The 17,745-nt window shown below is 41.5% G+C and overlaps 1 protein-coding gene across 1 annotated transcript in view; it reads right to left on the bottom strand.

Annotated features, from left to right (window-relative positions):
• The window catches only part of LOC121873526, an 80,297-nt gene that overhangs the window by 23,939 nt on the left and 38,613 nt on the right, over nt 1-17,745 (bottom strand). The window contains exons 3-6 of the mRNA XM_042377124.1: nt 13,817-13,898; nt 13,266-13,407; nt 6,596-6,768; nt 63-204 (exon numbers count right to left, since the gene is read on the bottom strand). Coding sequence (XP_042233058.1) covers nt 63-204; nt 6,596-6,768; nt 13,266-13,407; nt 13,817-13,898 — 539 coding nt within the window. The remainder of the gene's footprint in view (nt 1-62; nt 205-6,595; nt 6,769-13,265; nt 13,408-13,816; nt 13,899-17,745) is intronic.

Below are 17,745 nucleotides of genomic sequence, written 5' to 3'. Positions count from 1 at the left end.
AGTTCTCCTGGTCAGGCTTTTGGAGGAACAGAACGAACAACATATGAAAAAGGTTTAGTGACCTGGCATTCGAAATTCAATGGTATATGGGTTACGAAGGCGCCATTTCTTTATCGTTGACACTTCATTGGGCCCCTCTATCAACACTTCGACATCATCTCTGTTAACTGGATCACTCAGCATTATATACACCTGCTGCTGAATCTGTAAAAGAAAAGGAAAAATATTCTTAGGTAAAAAACAAAACAAAGTGCTCAAAAGAACCAAGCTATTTTGGACACGCTTTTTTATCTATGATTCCAAAAATATAAGGTTAGGTCAGGTTAGATAAGAATACAAGTTGTCATGGGTTGCGTTAGGCTTACCCACGCAACCAACTCCAAAGTTGTTTTACTAGAGATAAGGCCCCCGGCGAGGCATAACTGGGACATATATTTTCCATTAGTGGTATGTTAGCTAGCCTTTAGGGGGAGGCCAGTGAGACAGTGTTGGACTGTTCATCGCCTCACACCAAAAAACCTCATTTTAAGCAGTATCCCCACGGCCATGGGTTAGATAAGACGTCGTCCCCATCCTCTCCCTCCTGAAGGGAGCGGGACACCACACAGAGTCCTCCACCGCCACTCCATCCTGTGGACCGTCGCCGACACGAGACTAAGCGTGTTAACCTAGGTTGTTATCCCAGTGGAAATATCACGTGTGGATGCCTGGTTGCAACAAGAGCAATCCAGGCTGGCCTATTGCACCTAAGTGGTTAATTCAAGTCACGCTTACCAGTTCTCCTTGCTGCGACAACCATCTACAATGACTATCAGCGACGCGAGACTATGTGTGGTAACCCAAGAGTACTTTTTAGGTTGTTATGGCCCGTGGAAAGAAGTTCTTGTGCAGAAGCCTGGTTGCAACAAAAACAATCTAAGCTGGCAGTAAATGTATCACTTGAAGAATTAAGGCTCTGTTAAGTCATACCCACAGTAGAGTAGTCACATGTGTCCCCAAGTTGAAAATTCTCTTTTAGAAGATTAATTTTATTACAGCGTGAACGTGAGTGACTCATATATCCATGCAAATTGTAAATCATTGTATGGAAGCTTGACAAATAAATGTAAGTGCAATTATCTGCCCGTATCTGTGATCCTATCTTATTATTACTAAAGGTAATGACTGATTGGTTATGACAAAGTATAACCAATAACTTAGATGGATGTTCGAAATTAATGGAATTCATTAAATCATCATTTACCAAATATAAATCATGGAATGTCGAGTGGTGGAGTGAACTTCTACGTAGATACGCCATAATCTCCGGTAAGTACCAGTGTGAAGGTATTGAACTCTATGGTAAGAAATATAAGAAACACAGCATATTATAATCTTTATAGAATATAATCCACTCATACTACCACCAATATACCAAAACCATGACACAAGTGAACAATTAATCTTCTGGTCAAGTCTCTGATATTAACACAATACTGTACTAAGGAATCAACCTTTGAGAGTACAGCATACAGTACAGTACGTATGTTTAAAGTGCAGAAATTGCAGCATTAGTTTTCCACTCTGTTGGGGTATGTACCGGTTTGGCAACAGTGTATCAGTTCGACAGCGGACGGGAGTTAGTTCTGGCTCAGACGCCTCGCTGTGTGGACATACCTATCCCCCATTGTCACCCTCGCTAATAAATGGACTATGGACGCGGCCTTTAATTATCCCCCGGGTTGGCACCCTAACTCTCCCTTTGGGCCAAGAGGCTTTGATACAAAAGCATTTAAAGCAGAAGAAAGGAACCAACATGTCACTTGCAAATACAGTACTGTACTCCGGAACTCATGGGTTACATTTTGTTAAGTTTGGTTTACCAACTTTAATATATGAGTGGGAAAGGAAAATACAATAGCATTAAAGAAAAGCAGAACTAAATTTAATCCAAAGGGGAAATTGCTTACCAACATATGAAAGTATAAGTACTGTACAGTATATACCTTCTTTTAAGAGTTATATCAAGTTCCTCGACATGAATTACAAGTACAGGGCGTCCTCGCTTAACGTCAGGGTTACGTTCCTGAAAATGCGACGTTATGCGAAACAACGTTAAGCGGATAAATTTTCCCCACAAGAAATAGATAAGAGACGGGAGTTACATTCCTGAGCCTCCCTTTGCCCCATGAAAAAAGTTACATTTACAGGAAATCATTGCCATTTCTATAGAAAATAGTATACAGAACTACAGCACTAAGTTTGTAGTGGTACTCACCGATGGGCGGAGGTGGTAGAGCAAGTGTGTGGTGGGTAGTGGAGCGAAGGAGAAGGCTGTCGGGAGCAGAGGAGGAGGGTGGGAGCGGAGGAGGAGGAGAGTGGGAGAGGAGGAGGGTGAAAGAGGAGGAGGGGGGTGAGTCACTGAGACTTTGTGGTTGCCTCCTCCTCCTCCTGCTCTGACTGGGGTTTCCTCCGCCGCTGCTTGCTCCTCCTCCGTTGTTGCTGTTTGCTCCTCCTCGGCTGCCGGCTGTTGTGAAGAAGCTCCTTCTGCCGTCCCACGACGAAAAAATGAATCCAGTGTTGACTGCTTGGTGCTACTCATCTTCTTCTCCTTATAGATCTCGGTGTAACAACCAAGACTGTAATCAATGCTGCGTTGAACCTTTGAGCTACATTCTCTGTTTGGGTCGTCCTCTAGAAGTATTTGCATTGCTTGCTGGAACATGTTCAACGATTCTGCCAACCTCTTGGGAGTTAGCGTTCGATGAGGTTCTTCTTCGTCGTCATCGTCTTCAACGGGATTGTGTTCTGTTAATTGTTGAAGATCTTCCTCAGTTAGCTCTTCTGTATGTGATGCCAGGATGTCCTCAATATCCTCTGATTCGAACTCATCAAAGCCTGCCTATCTAGCCAAGCTGAGGATATCCCTATTCACAGCTGGGACTAAGTCGGTGAATCCCGTAAAACTGTTGATGCACTCAGGCCACAATTTATGCCACACACCATTCAGGCAGCTTTCTGAAACCTCTTCCCATGCCTTGCCAATGTTGTCAATTGCATGAAGAATGTTGAAGCCAAGCCAATATTCTCAGATCATTGGTTTATTTTCTCCGTCCGTAGCCTTGAGCAGCTGGTTCATGATACGGCATAAATAATAAGCCTTGGTCCATAGGCTGCATCAGTGTTGTCGTGCTGGGAGGCAGGAATACAACTTTTACACTGTCGTGCAAGTCGTCAAGATTGGAAGGATGAGCTGGAGCATTGTCAATGATCAGAAGAATTTTGAAGTTAAGGTTCTCCTTGGCACAGTATTCCTTCAGTGCAGGGACGGTGAACATTTTTAACCACTGGCTAAATATGGCGCCGGTTATCCATGCCTTTTTGTTTGCCCTGTAAATGACAGGAAGGTGATCCTTAGAATAACCTTTCAGGGCCCGTGGGTTGGCAGCATGAGAAATCAGCATAGGGTTCAGCTTGAAGCCGCTGGCAGTGTTCGCGCCAAGCAGCAGCGTCAAGCAGTCTTTTGCCGCTTTAAAACCTGGCGCTCTTTTCTCCTCCTTGGAGATATAGGTCCTCTCGGGCATCCTTTTCCTAAAGAGACCAGTCTCATCCACATTGAAGACTTGCTTCAATGAGTAGCCTCCTTCCTGGATAATCTGTTTGAATTCTGGCAGGAATGTCTCGGCAGCAACTGTATCTGAACTGGCAACTTCACGAGTCATTTTAATGTTGTGGAAGTTATAACAACGCTTAAATCGTTGAAACCATCCTCGGCTGGTCGTAAAGATCTCTTCCTACGATCCTTCACCCTCTTCTGCCTTTAAGTTGTCAAACAAGGATCTGGCCTTATGCTGGATAACCATAAGGCTCACAGGGGCATTGTGTTGATTTTGGTCCTCCATCCACATAGCCAGCATCTTTTCCACCTTCTCTATCACAGTGCTTCTAGTACGAGTTGTCTTAGTAGCACTCAGAGAAGAACCACTTCCAGCACTAACCTTAATCTTGTCACCATTGGTCCAGATAGTATGCACCGTTGTGGGGTTAGACCAAGCACAGCGGCTATGTCCACAGTGCGTTCCCCTTTTTCAAATCGGGTTAATACATCCATTTTCATAGCAAGGGTAATGATCTTACGTTGCCTCTTCACTACACTAGCATCAGTAGCACTTGATGGGCGCTTGGAAGCCATTTTGAGGGGTTAGAGTACAGTTTTAGAGCAAAAGCACTTTTTAAGCACACATGAATGATGTGAAGTCGTAACAGAGACTGGCTTGGCGTCACTTGGGGATGCTGTGACGTTCCGCGAATGACGGCAGTGCGCCGAGCCGAAAGAACGTATCGCAGCCAGACAAGAGCGGGTTATGCGCCGTAGTAAGAAGTCCGTGATGATGCAAAATGAAATAGTATCAGAAAACCGGGACGTTAAACGAATTTTTGGTTTCTAAAGTTCAACGAAGTAGTACCGAAACAACGTTAAGCGAGGACTTACTGTACAGTATTGCTTATTTATTATTTAATACCACAACATCACACCCAGACGCCCAAACACCACCCACACACCCCCATATTGTATAACATTAATTTATGCGTGGTTAACTGATGCACAAGTGTGTGACCGCGTGGTGGCCAATTAAAAGATCAGCTGTTGAGGAGCTAAGTGCTTGGCAACACTATTGCATGTTACCACTCCTTTCCACTCCATCTCTCTAATCACTCACACCTTTCAGCTTTCTCACTCCATATTATAAAATGTTATGTAATGTAATGTTGAAGGGATACATTGTGATAAGTGTAAGTCTTAAAAATATTGTACTTTAGTTTTCATGTTTATTCAGGACATCTTCAGGTCCTGATCCCCACTAATCCCCCATGCAACAATGGGTGACCTGACATTGTATCAGAAGGTCAGTAATATGAGACCACTAATACCCATCCTACCTTCACCTGACATTGTATCAGGTCAGGTCAGTTACAGGAGTACCACTAATCCCCTTCAGCTCTATGGGAGTGGAAAATACCAGTCTGCTGTAACACACAGTTTCATTCATGACCATATCATATAGACTTTCAGTTTTTAAATATATATATTTAACCAAACTTTAAAATAAACTACAGCATTCTGGATTATTTTAGTTAACAAATGGAGTTTCTAACTTAATTAGAACCGCTTTTACAGACTCCGGTAGTTTAGACTCTTGGAAAACTCCCCAGCACAGAAACATTCTGAGGATGTGGGCTAGTGTTTGTGTGTGCAAGATGCATAGTTTAAACACTCGGAAAGTATTTCCAGTAACCGGAAATATTTCCGGGGATGGAGGGTTTTTCCGGGTTTGAGAAAATCGCTTGGTTAGCAGGAAATCTCTCATCCTTGGAAGTGTTCTGAACCAATTGTTCTGGCTAACGGGGATATCACTGTGACTTTTTATAACGATATATTTGTTAGTAGTGCATTGTTCTGCTGTGTGTCTGAAGGAATCATACGCCTGGCAGTGAGTGTCTGGGGGACTGCAGCTCTGCAAATCCTAGGCACGAGCTGCCACTGGTCTAGTGTAAGAAAGTTTTTCCTTTTCTCTGGTGGTGTAGCCTGACCATTGCCAAGTCCAGGCAACAGGAGTTTCAGTGCCATTGTAGTGGATTTCTCCCCTACAAACGCTGTTTGTCGCTGAGTAGCCGACCCCGTGAATTCCCCAGTGTATGCCTCGTGGTCTGGGTCAACCAGTGCCGCCATACATCACAGAGGTCAACTACTAACCCACGCCTACCCCCACTATTTAAGACCTGACCTCGTGGTGCCCTCCCTCTTCTTCTAGCTACAGCCGCAGCAAGCTACACCACCTCCTCCGCCGCTGCCTGGCGGCCCTCGCTCCCGCCGGCGAGAATGGCGACCCACAAGCTGTCCTCCTCTGAGCGTCCTCACCAACCAGCTCTCTCTACATCACGCTTGTAACCACGCTGCCACTTCCCAGCACCAAGCTGCATTGTACATCCAATACAACATGTATACAGAGAGCACATTGTGAGTTTCCTTTCTCCATCCCATCCTGAGTGAGAACCAAACCACCCATAACCCCACACCATACTTTACTCAGATTATCTAGTTGTAAATCTCTGAAATGGTGAAAAACACACACAAATATGCACACAGTAAGACAGGACCAAATATGAATTAATAAGACATAGCAGAGTGCTTAATATTTATAATACTTGAGGAGCTCACTGCCACCACCATATAACAATGTCAGGATGTAAACAAACACAGCTGTGACTGTGATGTTACTTAATACTATTGAATACTGAATTTATTTAGTGTTAATGATGTTTGCAATTATTGGATTTAAATTTCCAAACAACCACAGCATTGTGTTAGAAATATTGAAATATTTTTTGGGGGAAAATGAGGACGGATGAGTGCAGCACACAGTGATTGGAGTACATACACAAAACTGCACAGATTTGTGCAAAAACTGACATTTGAGACATGGATTTGCGAGGTCAGTCTGTAAGTTAAGTTCAGTTTACTATAAAAACATTTCAGTCTCATGACAGCTTGTAAACTATTTAATACAGTATAAACCCTGTAAACAATATAACAGAAGACATAAATTCACATTACCGTGTTCACTTTGCGGGGTGTGACCTTGAATCTTGCAGAACTTTCATCTCTGTATCCACAATACAATTCGCAGTTATTGAGGATACTGATGCCTTCATAAAACACTTCATATATAAAGCTCATATCCCTATTCCGGACCGCGAGACGATGCCAGTCATTGTAGGAATACAGAGCTGAAAATATATTTAATAATGAAATGCAATTCTGCATGTCCTGAAGCAGCATACATACATACATAAATCCCAACTGACAGGGGTAAAAAAGGTTCAGTGGAAGGACAACAGGTGGATGGAAGTGAGTAGTAGGAGTATAAATGGGTGTTGTGTCTTAAAACAGCATGCCTGATTGTTATAGAAGTTTTGTAGCAAACCAGCAGCAGCATGACTGACACAACAAGAGCTACACAGCCTCAGCTCGAACCCAGAACCCCGAGAGGCCCCATCCAGTAGAAAAGGGAGGAGGAGGAGGTTAGTAGTCGAGTTGTTTGGTGACAGGTGAAGGTACAATCTTTGAGCTTATACCAAGGTTGGAGAGGAAGAGTTTTAAGAAGAAAGTGGGGAATAGTTCTCTGATTTGATAAGAAATAATCACACCTCGGAAAAACCTCATTGGTTACAATACTGCCATTGTGCCGTCAGAGTTTGAATGGAGTGGTGAGAGGAGAATATATGAACTGAGAGTGGCTTAAAGTGGTGTACCTGGATTGTTCTCAGGCTGCCCAGGTGCATATATAGGAGCATTATTGGCGTCAGTGTTGAGTACAAAAGGGAAGATGTGGGCCATCCTCTATAAAATGAGGCATCAGACTGATTCATCCCACTGTGTGGGGGGCATTGGTTGAGCTGCCACACCATATGGAAGGGTAGGGAGTGGTATGTCTCGGTCGCTAGCCAGAGCTGTGTCTGGTGCCTCAAACTAATTACACCAGGTTGACAATCCCTTATCCGAAATCCTTGGGGCCAGATGCATTTCGGATTTCGGAATTTTTCGGATATCAGAAAGGCTAGGTTAGGATTTTTTTTTTTTTTTTAATATACAGGGATCAGCCCACCCGGTCACAGGTCACTGACCCATATTGGGGCCTGGGGGACTAAAATATAATAATAATTATATTATAATAATAGTAATAATAATAATAAGTCACAGGTCTAGGTCGTGTTTCTCACTTTTTATCTTTTTTTCATTCTTGTATTTCTTTTTTATTATTATTATTATTATTATTATTATTATTATTATTATTATTATTACAGTATTATTGTCATTATTATTATTATTAATTTTAATATTATTATTATTATTATTATTATTATAATCATTATTATTTTATTTTTGTGTATTTTTCATTATAAATTTATTTACTATGAATAATTATTATTACATTTTCGCCCCCTAGGCCACGATGTGAGTCAGTGAGCTGTGCCCGGGTGGGCTAATCCCTGTTTAAAGAAAGAAAGAAAGAAAGAAAGAAAGAAAGAAAGAAAAAAAAAATTTTGCTCCACGAAAAAACTTTTGGTTTTCAGAGGTTTTCGGTTTTCGGAATTTCGGATAAGGGGTTGTGAACCTGGTACCATAAAGTTGCAGATGCTTGCCTAGCAGTGAGCCTGTCAGAGATTAAGTTTCATCCCACCTTTGGTATACACCAGGCCGCCACATGCTGACCGTGTCTCTGGTCCCGTGTTTTAGTATAGAGGGGGTGAGTACTGGGTCTGTTTAGTGGAGTGGGGCTCCTGTTTCTGTAACTGCAGTGAAGTATGATGTTGTCAAAGGATTCCTGCCATTGTGGGTGTGTGGTTAGGAGTTTTTTTTTATCTGTTTGTAACCTAATAGTCTCCAGTAGATGTTGAGTGGTGAAATGTTGCTATGTTCATGTAGGTGTTCGTTTGTGGTGAAGAATGACCTGTGTGTGTGTGTGTTGTGTGTATGAACCACAGTGATTTATTCAATATGCTTTGTAGTTTCTTGATGTTGGTTGTTACTGCTAACTGGAGTGTGTTGGGTGCATATTAGAGCTTTGTATAAGTGTGATTTGTTTTTTCTTATTGCACTTCTGAATCTTTGTATGCCTGTGAGTGTCTTTTACTGTGAGTGTTATTACTGCCTTTGTGTTGAAGTGGTGTTTCATGGTGAGGGGGTTAGTCAAATGTCACTCCTAGTACTCTGTTTGTTTTAGAGGTATGGGTGTTGGGTATATGTGGGGGGGGGTCATGTCTTTTGATACCAAAGTACAGTAGGTGATTTGTTGGAGTTTGTTTGTGAACACCATTTGAGTTCTCACTTTGTGACCTGTTTGAGTATCCTAATTTTTATTTTATTCTTATTTTTGTGAGGTAGTCTATTGCCATTCCGTGTCTGACTATTTGTCTCATGTCGTCGGCGTACTGTATGGCCAGTGAGTCAGGCAGGTCATTAATGTAAAGTATGTTGTATAGACTGACCCTTGTGGAACTCCTGCACTCAGAGGCCAGTCGCAGATGTCAAGAAAGTTATCAAAGTGCTATTTGATATTATGTCATCATGTATTGAAATATCATATACAATACAGTACTGTATAATGTTATGTCATGTACCCTGTATTGCAATGTTGCACAGAAGGGCCAAATGGCACACATAATTACTAATCACCAAATTCCCCCTTGTACAGAACCCATAGGGTTGCATATTGTTTGAAAATAATTAATACTTATGGGTTGTTACGGTTCAATAAAACCCTCAGTATTTAAGGGCAGCTTTGGTTTAGGAGCTTGTGAATAACATACATTTTAATTGTTTAATGGCTAAAGTATTTATGTCCAGTATAAAAGATGAACATGGAATTCATTAACTTGACAATGTATCAAAACTGTACTTTTAAGATCCTGGAGTAGAAGTAATAAACAGGAAATGGGAGTAAGTTTGCTAACTGATTCAAATTAAGGGTTAAGTTCCTCTGATAAGTGGGGTACCACAGACCAGTGTAGTAGGCTCATTGCTGTTTGTTTGTTTCATAAATGACAAGCTAGAAGCTATACACTCCTCCATACAAATATTTGTGGACGATGCCAAGTTATCGGGGAAATTAAGAACCAAACGAAACGGACTGTGAAGAGCAACCTTTTATTGCTGAAGTCTTTCAGAGGTCCGTTTTATGAGATCATAGGAAAAAGGAATACCACAATCGAAATACCTTTGACAAACAATGGAAGAATGTCGCCACTGCTTTGAAAATTAACATTAAGTTAAAAGACTCATACACCAGTTCATTCACAAATATACTGTACGTATTAGGTCAGGGACAAGTTATAAGATAATATCTTGGCTGCTATAATCCTAGGCCTGTTACCGAAAATAACAAGGTGATCATAACTATTGAATAAAATTAGGCATAAAAATGTTTAGTACCTCTGGAGGTCAAATATTTTCATGGATGTCATCAAATGTAGTAGGAAACATTAATATTAATAATAATAATAATAATAATAATAATAATAATAATAATAATAATAATAATAATTAACGGTTTACTGAAAGAGCTTGGCAGCCAGAAGGCTGAAAATATACAGTTACATATCTGGGGAATGGGTTTCGAATTACAAATAATATACAAATAACATAAGTGATATAAATAAGATATAAAATAACTAGATGGGGAAAAGCTCAAACTACAGGGCATTTCAACATAGTGACAGTGCAAGAAGTAGTATTTACTGGGAGTGAATACACTGGTTTATTACAAGTTATTGATAATTTTTACAATGGTTGGGACTGGGCTGTTCTGGTGAACTCATGAAACTTCTTTGGATCTTGGTAAAGTTCCTTGTAGAGATGGTGAAATTCACCTACTTCCACCCTCCTGTGATAAATGGGATGTTTTTTCCTGGGTACTTCTGCAGGTACCACACATTGAAAAGTGTTGTTTTCTGAAAGTACCAGCAAACGTCTGCACTGCATAAGCGGCATGATTAAGCTGGCAAGATGCTGGCAATGGGGGACACAGGTTGCTTTCGAAAGTAGGTTGGGTGTTCTACACCCAGGTCGCTCAATGCCACAAGATATTTGCACATGGGACATAGCCTCACATGTCCCAATGGGATGAAGAAACAGCATTCACAGAGACCAAATGTGAAAAGGTTTTGGGTGTGTTTGTTGACAATGAACTGAAGTTCTCGAACCATTGTGAGAAGGTGAATCAAGCGACTAAGCTAGTAGGTCTTATAAGAAGGATCATTTGCATATCTAGACGGCTCATCCTCATAACACTCTTCAAGAATGAGGTGCTTCCAAGTTGGAGTATTGTCACCCCGTCTGGACTCCGAGATATGCTAGAGCTAGACTGTAAGTTGACTGAATCTGTCCAAAGGATGGCCACCAAACTGGTGCCTGCAATACAGCACCTCAGTTACCCTGAGAGATTAGAATGCCTGCAATTACCTAGCTTATACTAAAGGCAGGCATGGGGTGACTTAATTATAGTCTATAAACAGCTCAGAGAGCATTGCTCATTCCAGTGTTCATACCTGAAGCTTGCAGATGCCCGCCCTACTATAGGTCACAGCTTAAGGCTGAAGAAGTGACAAGTTAAAAAAATTATCAGGGCAAACGTTTTTGGAGTGAGAATTGTGAACTCTTGGAACAAACTGGCAGAGCATTGTAGCAGCAACGAGTGTCAGCTCATTCAAAACAGACTTGACCAACATTGGTGCAGGTACAGATACATTCTGGAACCAGCACTTGCCCAGTATTTACCAACAGTGCCTAACAGAGACATGATTGACTGTCCAAGCAGCTAACAGGTCAATCAGTGGTGAGGAGGATAAAAGCAAAAGTAGGGTTCAGGTTAAAAAAATTCACATTACACTGTATTTAAATAAATAAAGGAAATTTACATGGTAAAGAATCGTTTTATGCCATTATGAGATATTGATTACTAAAATAGGTTTTTCTTATGTATTTTTTCTTGTTATAAATGATTAAGACCTTCATTTCCATGGGAAATGCACATTTATGGATATATTACTCTGACACTAGCAACGACAATGATTCATCCAAAGTGGGGAGGGCTTTGAAGATGAGGGAAAATGTGGGGTTAAAACAAAATCCTATCTAATCTTTTAAACCAATAATATTACAGATTTTACCCAAAATCCTTATCTTATTTATGTGATGCACACGCAAAATTCGTTTACAGATTGGATGAACTTACAATACTCTACCATGGCTTAGAAATAAAGAAAATATAATATAAAACTATAAAATAAGAAAAATTAAGAACATGGGTGTGTATGTACAGTATGTGAAGTGAACGTATTTGTGGAGGCAGTGGGCGGTAACTGCTTGCTCCTTGACTCCCTCCCCAATGAGACATCAAGGCATACAGCCACACATGATGGTTTGAGTGTGGAAGTACATAAAATATGTGCTATTATAATTCATGATGTGTTCTGTATGAATTTAATTGTTTGTTATAGCATTTTTATTTTTTTTTTGACGCATGCAATTTGAAATTTGATCGACTAAGGCTCACCTTTTCTCATTAAATCGTTTAACTCTGAACCACATCGTTTATATAGAAGTTTGGTGTTAATAAATCATTCGTTAACTTTGAAACTGCTTATAATAAACACGTTTATTATTATTAGTGTATTAGGGAGTAGTACTGTATATTACTGTACTTAGTGTTTATCACCCTGCCATTTGAACCTGTTGTACGCCCTCCGTGCTTTGCTGTTATCCCTCATTTAGCGATAATTTCACTTAACGTTAGGTTTTCAGGAACACAACCCCATCATTAAACGAGGAATACCAATGGTGTATTTACATGTGGAAATAAGTTAATAATAAAGAAACAGTTTTATCAGTTATAAATTCTCCAAGCAACCACTACTACAGGTACAGTACTTCAGTGGGCAAATTACCTGATCTATAACATTTGATACTAAGTTTCAACAACTTCTATTAATCTGTGATATCAATCTCACAACTTTTAACCAAACTTATTTCATACCCTAGGTTCCAAGAAACACTAAATTTAATCTTATTTTATTTATTTCTTTTTTCGCACTTGGTCACTTATTTTCAGAGATTGACTGAAAAATGAACTTAAAGCTTCGACTTGGAAGCTCAAGTGGTCAATACTGTAGGAAAGAAATTTTGATGTCAAAACAAACCTCTTGTAATGAGTAATTTATCCACAAAAAAAGTAAGATGCTAGACACCTTCCTCATCATCTAACACCACTGCCATTCATCACCCCCACCACTTAATGCCTCTGCTTTACCAAACAGGGAGGTACTACAGCCTGGGAAGATATTGGAAGCATAATGTGTTGTCTATGGTAGATCTTGCTGCCACATGGCATCACGAAAATTGTGACCAAGTCCCAGGTTGCTGATCTGACTTTCTGCCTCATTTACACACAATTGCAGGGTCTCAATTGTTTCTCTTACTATTGACAACACAACATACATATATTGTTCCTCACTTTTGATTTATTTTTTCATTTTGTATTTCTTTGTGGTTCTTTATTATTATTATTATTATTATTATTATTATTATTATTGTTACATTTTCGCCCCCCAGGCCCCGGTGTGGGTCAGTGACCTGTGCCTAGGTGGGCTGATTCCCGTAAAAAAAAAAAAAAAGCCCTCCTCCCAATGATCTGCACTGAATGTAATGTACAGCATCATTTACTTACCTGAGCGATGAGCCATTGTGAACTGACTGTCATCAATCCCCAGCAACAAGGCCAAAACTTTCTCTGGTTTAAACACTTGACCCAACTCACTTCTTCCATGTTCAGCAATGTGAGCCAAGAAGCAGGGGGACAGTATAATGATCTGAAAAATTTAATAACTTGTAGTATCATCAGCTCTTCATGCACTACTTCATGGTACAGTACAGTACATATATATTGTAGAGGGTGCATCTTATTCTGTCTGCTAAAGCTAAATTGTGGAAATTCTGATGATTTTCAACTAAGTATAGTATGCAGAGTGAATTGTTATGAAGTGTTGTAAATCAATGTAAAGTACAGTACAATACAGGAGTATATGGTTAAGGGCTGGGAACAACAACTGACATCCCAGTTCTCAACCAAACAACCACATTACAGTACATGTATACAGATTATCATCAATAAGCAGATAAACCTTAACACAAACTTTTATGACCTTAACAATAACTAAACAGTATCATTCATTTACTTTCTTATGGAAAATCCAATGAAAAGATCAACATCAAAATTACCTGCAATTTTGCTCCTTTCAACTTCACTGCTTCCAGTCGTCCAATGTCATCTTTTATCTCCTCCACATTCTTCATCTCAATCCTGGAAAAGTTATTTTGAATTGAACTACAGTCAACCCTCACTTTACGCGGTCCCACATTCCGCGTTTCCACGTTAACGCGGTGCCTTGCCAGAACCAAACGTGCTCACATTACGCGGTGCGTGAACCCCATTACGCGGAGTGTGTCCGGCGCGACGCTATTTTTAGATTCACCCCACCCGCCTGCCTGCCTGTGCTCCTCGCCTCTCCCTCCTCCTCCCTCCGCTTGGGCAAGCCGCGCGGTAAGGTTGCGCAGTGTGTGTCTTTGTTGCGTTATCACTGACGTCATATGACGTATCGGACTGTGATTGGCCATGCATCCCTACCCCCCTCTGCTGCTAGCTGTAATTGGCTTAAAGTATTATGACGTGTCCACCCGGGGGAGGGAGGGAGGGAGGAAAGATGATCCTTGACCTAGCCGCGCCAGTTTCATCCCTCCACGCCAGACCGTGTAAACGTGCATCCATTGTTCTCTAAAATGGCTTCCGCCGGACCACCACCCCCAGAGAGAAACCTTTCCTTACCTGGACCCAGCGGCACTAAGCCAAAGAAGACACGACGTTCCTTAAGCTACGAGGTGAAGTATACCATCATCCAAGAGTTGGAGAAAGGAACAAGGCAGGTTGATTTGGCGCGCCAGCATGGTGTGAATGAATCTACGATTCGAACAATAAAGAAGGATGCAGCCAAGATAAAGGAGCACATGAAGATCACAAAGTCTACAGGTGCTTCTATGATCAAGTATTTTCACAACCAGGTGCTTCTCAAGACAGAAAAATTACTTGTGAGGTACTTGGTGCGTCAGGCGCGACGGAACATGGCGGTCGACACGCGCTCTGTTAAGGACTACGCACGTGAACTGTACATGCAGTGGCACGAAAGATGGGAACTACAGAGCCCAAACCCTTTAATGCTTCCTCTGGGTGGTTACAGAGGTTTAAGATCCGGAACAAGATCACCAATATAAACATTGGTGGTGAAGAAGCGAGTGCTGACCGTGCTGCGGCTAGGGAATTTCCTCCGTTTTTACGTGAGATTATGGAGGAAGGACAGTACAGTGACGACCAGGTGTTTAACATGGACGAATCTGGTCTTTTCTGGAAAAAGCTACCTTCCAAGTCCTTCGTTGTAAAGAATGCCAGCAAGATTCGGGGCCGGAAGATGCAGAAGGAACGCATCACCGTCCTGTTTACCACCAATGCCTCCGGTACCTGTAAGCTCAAGTTATCGGTGATCCACACAGCACGCAAGCCGCACGCCTACAAAACCATGGACATGACCAAGCTAAATGTCCACTGGCTGACCGCACGTAAGGCGTGGATGTTCTCTACACTGTCCCTCTCCTGGTTTGATGACTGTTTTGTTCCCGATGTAAAGAAATTCTGTGAGCAACAGAATGTGCCATTCAAGATTTTGTTGCTGCTGGACAACGCACCAGGACACTCGCCCCTACTGTTAGATCGTCACCCCAACGTAAAAGTGGTCTTCCTTCCTCCCAACACTACGTCTATATTACAGCCCATGGACCAAGAGTTAATCTGTAATGTAAAAGCTGCATTCTCTACGAAAAAATTCAAACTCCTGAACGACTACACCAACACCAGGGAAGAGTTGCGCAACCTGAGTGACACCACCACCGATAGCAAGAGCAAAGAAGATGAGGATCAACAGTTGGCACAGCAAAAAATACTGTTCAAACAATTCTGGAGAGTATTTAACATCAAGAAAGCTGTGGACTTCTTGGTGGAGTCATGGGATCAGCTGTCTATTGCTACAATTCGTCACGCATGGAGACATGTGTTGCATGGAATACCAGGTGAGAGGAGGAGTCAATCTGTGACTGGTGAGGTTCAGACTGTTGCAGTAGCAGTGGACCTTGCCAGAGAAGCTGCGCAGACTGTTACAGTTCCAGGCTTCTCCGAGACCACCAACGACGACATCCTGGAGGTGATAATGGAACCTGATGTGACTACCGAGGAGATGGTAGATGATGATGATGACGACGTCAGTGAAGAGGCAGGTGGTGCGTCATCCCAAGAAGAACAACACTTATCCCATAGTAATGTTAGGGGTGCCATCGAGTGTATCGAGAAAGCCAAGCTCCTCCTTTCCGACGACCCTGACGCAAACAGGTATGAAATCTTCACTACCCAGCTGTTGCAGACTATGGAGCCCTACATCAAGGTGTATCACGACAACATCAACACCAGCCGTCAGCAAAGCATAACAGATTTCTTCGCCCGCAACCCACCACAGCCAGCCCAAGCCAGTGATAGTGACAGTGAAGATGACTTTGAGGGATTTGTCAGGGAAGCCCTGACAACTGTAAGTGACAGTGATGGTGATTCACCTAGTAATGGTGATTCACCTGAGGGCCAGTAATCTGCCCTCTGCCTCGGAACCAGCCTCCATCCCCGTATGCCGACCCATCTCTTCTACTAACGTAAGTGTTCCACATAACTTTTAGTTTTCCTAACCTAACCTTTATTTTTCCTATGTTAACCTTTATTTTTCCTAACCTAACCTCTTCTATATTACTTGTTTTTTCATACCATCATAAAGTTAAGATAAAATTTTTACTACAACATAGTTGTGTGTCGTCAAAAAGTGGAGTTTGGGGGTCGGCCCGGACTCTATTTCAATTAATCCCATATGTTATGTTATTCACTTTACGCGTTCCTCACTTTCCGCGGGACCCTGCGGGTTACATTAACCGCGTAAAGTGAGGGTTGACTGTACTATATTAATAAGCTCTGCCCACTTTTAGCATCCTAAGTAACTGTCAACAATTTGAGGATAGTGATGAAACACATTCACCTGTCATGAACTGCGATGGCCACTAAGGATACTTAAAGTGGTCAGAGCTTAGTTAAGCAGTTAAATTTATAAAATGTTCTAAAGTGAACATTAAATTTTACATGATATAGAAGAACCAATGCTTCAGTAGTCTTCCAAACACACACATGCTGCCAAACAGTACCCATCAACCAGGCTATTGGTTGGAGACTGTGATATACAATGTTTCTAAAAATATATCAGTGATGTTCTCACAACCTTCACCCTGGTAACTCATAAACTTTGTTTTGAGAAAAAATAACATTTTCTTTGATGACCACCTCCAGTGAGATATTGTGTTTTTATTTTCATCTGTATGCATAACATATAACACATTTACACACATAAAATGTCATACAGGTACAAACTGTAATGTAAAAACCCTGTACAATACACATGTGCAGGAGTGTATAAAGTGAGAAGTAATAATATTGTTACGAGCCCTTTTCCCTGCTACTCGGTTTTCACCACTGGTAACTAGTAGTAGATATATCATAAGTGTTGTTGAATTGTCACTGGCTGTCCCGCCAGTCTCCAGTAATTTCTCAACGATTGGCATCAGTGTACAAACAACAGGCAGGTAGACTTCCACCAGGTCACAGAAACACACTTGTGAACTGTAGACTTCTTTAATAATCACTAGATACTCACAAAACTGTTCACAGGGTAATGACTTCACAGCTGGACTTCTCACTTCACACTTATACAGTCAGCACACTACCAGTGCACAATTCCTTAGTCTTTTCCCTTTATATCGCTTACAACAATTCTACAATACTTAAACACCTTTAACTGTTCCTAGGCAGAAGCGGGCGACTGACTGCCAAGACAGCTCACGAGGCTTGAGATGCACATCTGATTCGATGTTGAATCTCTTCAGTGATGTCTGCGGTGGTGGACAGGTGGGAGCCAAGATACTATAAGTGGGTAACATTAGAGAGGGTAGTACCGTTAAGCTGGATGGATGGTGGAGGTGTGGCTCAACCAGGGGCAGGCTGAAAGAGAATCTGACTC

This window comes from Homarus americanus, unplaced genomic scaffold (genome assembly GCF_018991925.1).
Source record: "Homarus americanus isolate GMGI-L3 unplaced genomic scaffold, GMGI_Hamer_2.0 scaffold30858, whole genome shotgun sequence".
Classification (NCBI taxonomy): domain Eukaryota; kingdom Metazoa; phylum Arthropoda; class Malacostraca; order Decapoda; family Nephropidae; genus Homarus; species Homarus americanus.
Note: the sequence above shows the minus strand (reverse complement) of the source record. Positions and strands in the feature narration are given on the sequence as shown.